This window comes from Anarrhichthys ocellatus, unplaced genomic scaffold, assembly GCF_004355925.1.
Source record: "Anarrhichthys ocellatus isolate YVR2014 unplaced genomic scaffold, GSC_Weel_1.0 scaffold1515, whole genome shotgun sequence".
Classification (NCBI taxonomy): domain Eukaryota; kingdom Metazoa; phylum Chordata; class Actinopteri; order Perciformes; family Anarhichadidae; genus Anarrhichthys; species Anarrhichthys ocellatus.
The window spans coordinates 3167-10809 of NW_022281489.1; the positions used below are offsets into that span (position 1 = coordinate 3167).

General features: G+C 44.8%; 1 protein-coding gene across 3 annotated transcripts; it reads right to left on the reverse strand.

The window, feature by feature from the left end:
- Positions 1-3164: 3164 nt before the first annotated feature.
- tor2a (torsin family 2, member A) lies at positions 3165-7064 on the reverse strand. 3 transcript variants are annotated; one of them, XM_031839352.1, is made up of 5 exons: positions 6898-7064; positions 5878-6143; positions 5567-5739; positions 5255-5359; positions 3165-4931 (listed from the first exon to the last, which is right to left on the reverse strand). In XM_031839352.1, exons 1-5 carry the CDS (start codon positions 7016-7018, stop codon positions 4595-4597), a joined length of 1002 nt encoding a protein of 333 aa, XP_031695212.1. In that variant the 5' UTR covers positions 7019-7064; the 3' UTR covers positions 3165-4594. The 3 variants fall into 3 exon arrangements, with proteins under 3 accessions (XP_031695212.1, XP_031695211.1, XP_031695213.1); XM_031839351.1 differs by having other exon boundaries at positions 5567-5742; XM_031839353.1 differs by having other exon boundaries at positions 4587-4931; positions 5232-5359; positions 5567-5742.
- Positions 7065-7643: the final 579 nt, after the last annotated feature.

Here is a 7643-nt window from a genome sequence, read left to right on the forward strand (position 1 = left end):
ATCGTCTCGCAGCAGCAGCTTCTACTATTTAAAAATCTAAAATGTAAGTTTATAAACTAACCAACTCATTTGAAAGTGAAAATATGTTGGGTTTTTTGTAAGAAATAAATGTTTTTTGTCGACATGATAGATTATTTTATTGTAGCTGCAAGGATACAAAATGATCGACATTTTCATTTTACTTTCTACAACCAGCTTCTATAAACCGTCTGAATGATTCTCCTGCAGACAGCTGACCAGAGCTCACCTGATTACCTGCCGACACACCTGACCCTCATTCAGCCAATCAGCTTCCTCAGTATAAGTACGCAGCACCACGCCTGCTCCCTGTAACGGTGTCTGGTGTGTTTTCTGTCTCTTCAGACACTCTGGTCTGCCCACAGTCTGGTCTGTTGGTAAAAGCCGTGTTGAGCTCCTGAAACAGTAGAAGTTGAGTCTGAACTGTTGAAACAATATTCACTCGTGGCAGCTAACGCGTGATCGACACTTCTGAGACTGAAAACACTCAAAGGTTGAGAGAAAAGAAAGATTCCCACATTAGAACCACAGTCTTAGTTTGAACTGTTTCTGGAGCCTGAACCGAACCGCACATGAACGTCACAAACCTGGAGTAGTTTAAAAGGAACTACGTGTGCAGAGCTCCGGTCAGAAATGATTCAAGTTTATGAACCAATCAGGACCCTCAGATCTGACTTTAAACAGTGTCTTAATGTTTTTATGCTGTGGATTAAATATTTATACATATTTTAATTTACTTGAATGTTGATCACTTTATCCAGTGTTGTATTTTTCTTAACTCGGCATTAGTCGGTGACCACCAACATCTACACCAAATGAAATTTTGGATTTAATTTAATACACAGTGCTTTATGTGCAGAAATGATCTGAATCCCATCATCTCATTGCCGGAGCACCTGTTGTACAACACCGTGCTCTGCTATGCTATGCTACGCTAAAGCTGTTGAGCTTTCACCCTGGTCATTCCTCCACCTCGGTCGTCCCGTTTCTCCCCCGTCCTGCCGGGGGGGGGGGGGGGGGGCCGGCTGCAGGAATGCGAGGCCGAGAGCTGGGCCCGTCCCAAACCGTCCCAAATGACTGCACACACAAAAAAGGATTTAACTCTTTGTCACAATTGTCCCCTCACACTCCGGCCTGCGAAAAGAAAAAAAAACAACAGCACAAGACTCCCTAAACCAACCCCCTCTCCTCACCCCTCAACCCTGACCCACCCCCTCATTGTACCCCCCCCTCTTCCTCTCCTGACACCGGCCGTGTGCATAAAAGACCCATCAGAAGTATCGCTGGCCACATTTACAAGTGAAAGAGGCCCAATAATGGAGCGGTTAGGGAGAAGAATGAGGAGACAGAGGGGCACTCACAGATGTGGAGGTGGGATGGGGAAGGAGGGGTGGAGCAGCTTCCCATTGTCGCCCCCCCCCCCCCCCGTTACCCCCCTGTTGGAGGGGAGGAAAGAAGCGAGGGCTGGAAGGGGGGGTGAGGAGGTATAGGAGGTGAAAGTGGCTTTTTACCCCCGATTTGGGATGAGGGAGCAGAGGGACGGAAAGAGAGGATGGGGGGTGGAAGTAAAGGGGGAGAAAAAGGAAGACGAAAGTGAAATAAGAGAAATAAAGTGTCTTCTTCTTCTGTCCTCCCTTTACCGTCCTCTCTGATTTCTGTCCAATAGCAGAGAAGAGAAGCTGCTACAGCTGATCTGCTGCAGGGAGCGTGTGAAAACAAGCTCAGAGGTCATAAGAGGGATGTGTGTGTGTGTATGTGTGTGTGTGTGTGTGTGTGTGTGTGTGTGTGTGTGTGTGGTGGTCATCCTGGCATTATTATTATGTGTGTGTGTGTGTGTGTCTCATTGTCCAGGAGGATGGAGACGGCGATACAAGCAGCTGGGGTGAAGAGGCCTCTAAGCTGACCTTCGAATCCCTCCTCTTCCTCACACCGCCTGCGTGGTGGTGGTGGGGGGGGGGGGGGTAATGAAGTCATCACGGGGCAGGATCGTGGATAGATGTGGCATATATTGGGGAGGAGACGGGATGCGGTCAGAGGACGTCACCTTCCAGCAGGTAGCGAGTCGACGAGTTCAGAGTCGAGCAGCTGCTGGTGAAGTTTTGGCCGTTTTTACTGTCGCGGATCAAACGGGTTTGATGTTGAGCAACACAACTTTGAACTTTAAAGTGTTTAGAAGAGGAGCAAAGAGGTGACGGAGCATGACGAGAGACAGAGGATGATGGGAAACACAGACTGAAGCTGCTGTTATGTGATCAGCATTTTACAATCCAGTGAGATTGTACATGAAGTTCTGTAAAGATATAATTTGAATCTTGCATGAAAAACATTTCACTGTGAGAACAGCCAAACCAAGACGTATATATATATTTTGGAGTCATCACCACCAGATGAACACCACTATGGAATAACGCTAAAATACTTTTTCTTCTGTGTAGTCCACCTGAAATGTCCTCACAAACCACAATGCCCCCACAAGCTCCATGGACACACACGCACACACACACACACACACACACACACACACAGAATACTAAAGACCTCTGACACCTGTTCATTGATCAATTTCCTGCTGAAGGAGATAGTGAAGCTGTGTCTGTCACAGAGATCACATCTCGTCCTCTGCTTCCTGTTCAGAGCTGACAAACAGCAGCTCCACTCGTCCTCCATCAGTGAGTGCTGGAGAACAACAACAGGAGACGATACTACACCAGCTCTCAGGCATCAGTCGCTTTTAAGACCTGAAAACATACCAAACGTCAGGTCAGAGGAAAAGCTTTGAAATGATGGAAAGCTGATGATGAAGTGTGTTCAGATGCTCTACCTAAAATATGACTCATCATAGACTGTATATAAGAAGAGGACGTAGTCACCGTGACGTCACCCATTGGTTTGTGGACTGAAGTTTTGAAACCTTGAGTTTGACATTTTGGTCATCGCCATCTTGGTTTTCAAACAAAACTTTTTTATATCTTTTTGTCGAAGCAACAAACTCAACTGCAACTAATGCTTCATTCATTCATGATGCTAAATATGTCTGTTAGCTGTGTAAATATCTACTGTGAGCAGAAACAAACAGAATGATGAAAATCTATCAGACTACTTTAAAATGATCATTTCAATGAAGCGAAGTCAATCAATCACTGGAATCATGTTGTATTGTATTTAATGGACATTTTGTCTCAACAGAACAACAGTGTTGTTGAGCATTTACATTTTATTTTGTCATCACACTGTAGTACAGACACTCAGGCACTTCAGCGGCTGCAACCTGGAAATGTAGTGGTTCATACAACTATGGCAGAACAATTCTATAAATACTCCTGAGAGTGATACGCTCACTGCCAACAACCATATCAGCACGGAGTCTGGTGGGAGTTTACAGTCTTCTTTGTGTACAACGTTCAAGTCTCTGATATATAATAAAAAATAAAACAATAGAAAATATAAAAACTGAAAACAATAGCTGGATGGAAAAAGGGAAAATAAATGTTAAATAGTTGATAAATCTTCTCTTTTGACAACACTGACTGCACAGTGAAGCTACAGACTTCTTCTCTCGTACTGCACCTGTAAATTATATTAAGTTTGATTTTCATTGCATTTTAATTGTCTGACTTGCTGCTGCAGCTCTTCACGCACACATCACATCCTTATAATCATCAGTGAGTTGTAAACAATTCAAACTCGTGGCAATATTTCAGAATTAAAAGCGTTCATTTGGACTCAACACAACCTTCACAAAGGCAGAGTGAGACTCTAGTGCAGCAGGTCCGTTTATCCTCCACAGAAGGAGTAAAGTGCACTTTTCTCTGTGCTGACACACACAGGACTCGTCTTTAAAATACATTCTACATTAAAGACACTAAATACATTGTTTAACAGAGCTCGTCTGAATAGAAATGCACGGAGCTGCAGGTGAACTCTGCTTCACCCGTCCTCTGGTTGGCTAAAGGAAGTCGTCACTGCCCCCTGGTGGCACAGCGGGCAAAGTGCAGAGCAGCAGAAAAACTACTTTCAAGTCAAATCCAGAAGATAAATACTTATGCACGTTGTACTTCTTTAAATACATGTAGTTTTAGTACAACACATGTTATGCTGATACTCTAGAGGACGCTGAGTGAAGCTGATATTTTAATGATTGGGTTCGTATTTAAGGATATGTTTGATTTCTCCCGTCACAAATGGAAACATTCAGACGTATTCAAAGTTTCAATCCCTTTTCTAGTCAAACTCCCAAACTGAAATCTGCAGCTCCAACTGTGGGTGAACTGGGACCGGACCAGTGTGACGAGGTGTCGAGGGGCGAGATCAATAAATACTGAATAAATAAACTGATGGCAGCTGACATATGAAAGTACTAACTGTAGAGTTCATGGAGGAAAGGAGGAGTTGAGGTAGAGCGTCACATGACTCCTGCTTCAGACTCAGGGAATAAACTCTCCTGAGCTCTCAGCCCGACGCGTACCGGCGATGCCTTCAGGGACCTTCTGCATTGACGGCACAAAAGCTGCGTGTTCAATTCCCCCTGAGTGAAGTTGGCTGCTGCTCTGAAACTGATTTGAGATCCGTCTCCTCCTCACTGACTTACCTCCAGAGGGAGTCCCCCCTTCCCCCCCGTCCCCCACTCTCTCTCTTTCAGTCTTTTAAAAACAAGTTCTCTTCCTCGGCTCACAGGAAGAGGTTTATTTTGGCGGGGACGGCCTTGCAGCCGGTGGTGGAGAAGTAGTGTCCCTGCACGGGGGCGTAGGTCATATCTCCGGCCACCGCCTCCACCACGTCGCCGCGGCCGCAGCTGCCCCGCTGACAGAGCTGCGAGCGGACGCAGCGCTCCACGTGACGCCGGCTCAGCGGCAGGAAGGGAACGAAGCGCGTGATGAGCTTCTGACGGAGGATGGAGGACTGGAAGAAACCGCCTGGAGAGAGAAACTACCTTCAGTCTCCTTCATCCCACAGTGATGCAAGAGGCTGTTTGTTTGTTATCCTGCATCTCCAAAATATGAAATATTATATCATCCTGAGACTAAATCCTCAGTCCATAAAATGTCACAAAACTGTGAATATTACACCAAAAGTCCAAAAGATACTATTTGCTTTATATTTAGTTATAGATTTTACCACTATCAACTAGTACTATCCCATTTTGTATCTATTTCATTCATTTAAAACTAGAAAGCATAAAGTGTGGAGACCAACGTGTACCGTTGAACACTCACTCGCTGTGCTGTTGTAAACCGACCGTGCGATGGCTTCCTGGAAGTCCTCCGCTGTGATCTCCTCTCGGTCCCGTCCGGCCTGCCGGCTCTCCAGAGCCTTTCTGTGGATCACCTCCTCTCCTGAGGTGCTGCACCAACACACACACACACAAATCCACCAACATGACCCACTAAATTCTTCTTCATTTCTGTCGTCTATCGACCAGAAATCATGAATATTAGATTTACTTATTTGTGTTTTCATTCAACACGTTGTTCATGTGCTTTGTAGTATCGTTAGGATTTTATCGATACTAGTACTCTTATCGATAGTGTGTGTGTGTGTGTGTGTGTACCTGATGAAGACGTAGATGGCTTTGCGGTAGTTGGTGCGAAACACAACGTGGGAGGGACCCAGGAAGGGTTCCAGGACGTCGATGAGACCCGGAGGCATCTTCTCCATCTCGTCAAACAGGAAGATGGAGCGAGCGCACTCCGTCAGGTTCCCCTGCACCCAACTCTTCAACTCCTCCTGGAAGAAAACAAAGGAGGGAAAACTCAGAGGGCTGCAAACAATAAGCACACATTCTATTCCACCCACCAAATCCTGCGTCTCACGTTTAATCTTTAAAACTGCTTGAATCTGGATTATTGGCCCCTAACTCACCCTGTACTCCTGGACCCGGTCCGGTAAGGGGAAGTGCAGCATGGGAACAAACTGGTGGACGTACGGGCTGCTCATCGCCAAGCCGTACAGGTGGTTTCCCAGCATGGAGCTGACCAGCGTCTTCCCCGTCCCGGAGGAGCCGTGGAAGGACAGCACCAGGGGCCGCTCGGGGCTTTTATTCTGAAGGAACCTCGCCACCTCCTCTGACACAATGTCCTGGGCCAGATGTTGGCCGTACACATTCTTGTAGAGGTCCCACTCCAGGTCTGGTTGTCAGGATATAAGGACAGCGGAGAAGTTGATGTTACCAGCCATCCTCAACAGCTACATGGCTGACTGCTTAAAACGGTTTACACCAAAATAGTCCAGGAAGTGGAACTTAAAGTCCCCTTTGCACAGGAAACCAACAATACTATCCCAGCACGTAGACGTTGTTTGGCTGAGGAACTTGCTTTTAGGTACAAATTAAGTAGTAGTGGAGTAAAAAGTACAATATGTACCTCTGAGATGTAGTACAGTAAAAAGTACAATATGTACCTCTGAGATGTAGAACAGTAAAAAGTACAATATGTACCTCTGAGATGTAGAACAGTAAAAAGTACAATATGTACCTCTGAGATGAAGTACAGTAAAAAGTACAATATGTACCTCTGAGATGTAGAACAGTAAAAAGTACAATATGTACCTCTGAGATGAAGTACAGTAAAAAGTACAATATTTATCTCTGAGATGTAGTACTGTAATGTTTAGCTAACAGCACAGAAGACTTTCTGTGTTTTGCTAGCTAGCATAACAGCTAACTAGCAAAGCAGTGATTACAATAACTGCATTAACTAACTCTCCGTGAACACTGTGCACTAACACGTCAGTCAGCTAACCCTTTATTCAGTGAAATGAAACAACATCACACATGTTGAAGTCACTGAACAAACACATTGCGATACCTTCGCTGTTGTTTTAACCTAGCTAGCTTGCTCGCTAGAAGCAGCAAACTGACGTTAGCTACACATCTCGTCTTACCTTTGATATTCGGCTTAAAGTCGCAGTCGCAGCTGTCTGATATGCTGCAGTAAAGTTTCTGAAAAACGCCACAGACCGGACTACAAAGGTACAAAAACAGCACAGACAGGATGGCCAACATTTTGGCTGTCCGCTGGCAGAGAGAAAAACTGGAGGAACCTTCTCCGCAACGGCGACCGGTCAGTTTGTAGTTTCTCTCCTTCGCGGAAGTCCGTCCACAAACACGTAACGAAGTGACAGAGGTCACTACATTTCCCAGAAAGCATCTGGCATGGGGGCGTTATTTCGTAGGGACACGTTGGAAGATCACAGTCCAGAAAGCAAAGCGGTAAACACAACATCTGGAAAATAAAAGTCACATTTATACACTGGAGCTGGTGAACATGTTCTCTGTAGGGCTGTGCCTCATCCAATCAATGTCAGCAAACATCCCAGAATGATTTAAAGCAAAAACATTAAGGTATCAAACACGCATTACTACTTTATAGTTAAATATTTAACATTTATTCCAACATGAAAAAAGCAGTAAATAACACTTTGATAAACACGTCAGGACATCTTATTATAGTCTCAGTATAATATAATAATATATATATCATATAATAATATACACTATAATATAATAATATATATCATATAATAATAATCTCAGCAGGTGCTTCATGTCTCTCACTCCCTAACTGTCCGTGCTGGATCTGTCCCGTTGTTTTAAAAAGCTAAATGAGTTATTAGCATGACGTCATGCA

Coding starts and splice junctions, on each gene's coding strand:
- tor2a (XM_031839351.1), bottom strand. CDS start 7,018: ATGTTGGCCATCCTGTCTGTGCTGTTTTTGTACCTTTGTAGTCCGGTC. Junction 5,743..5,877: donor ACCGGGTCCAGGAGTACAGG/GTGAGTTAGGGG, acceptor GTTTTCTTCCAG/GAGGAGTTGAAGAGTTGGGT. Junction 5,360..5,566: donor GCCATCTACGTCTTCATCAG/GTACACACACAC, acceptor GTGTTGGTGCAG/CACCTCAGGAGAGGAGGTGA.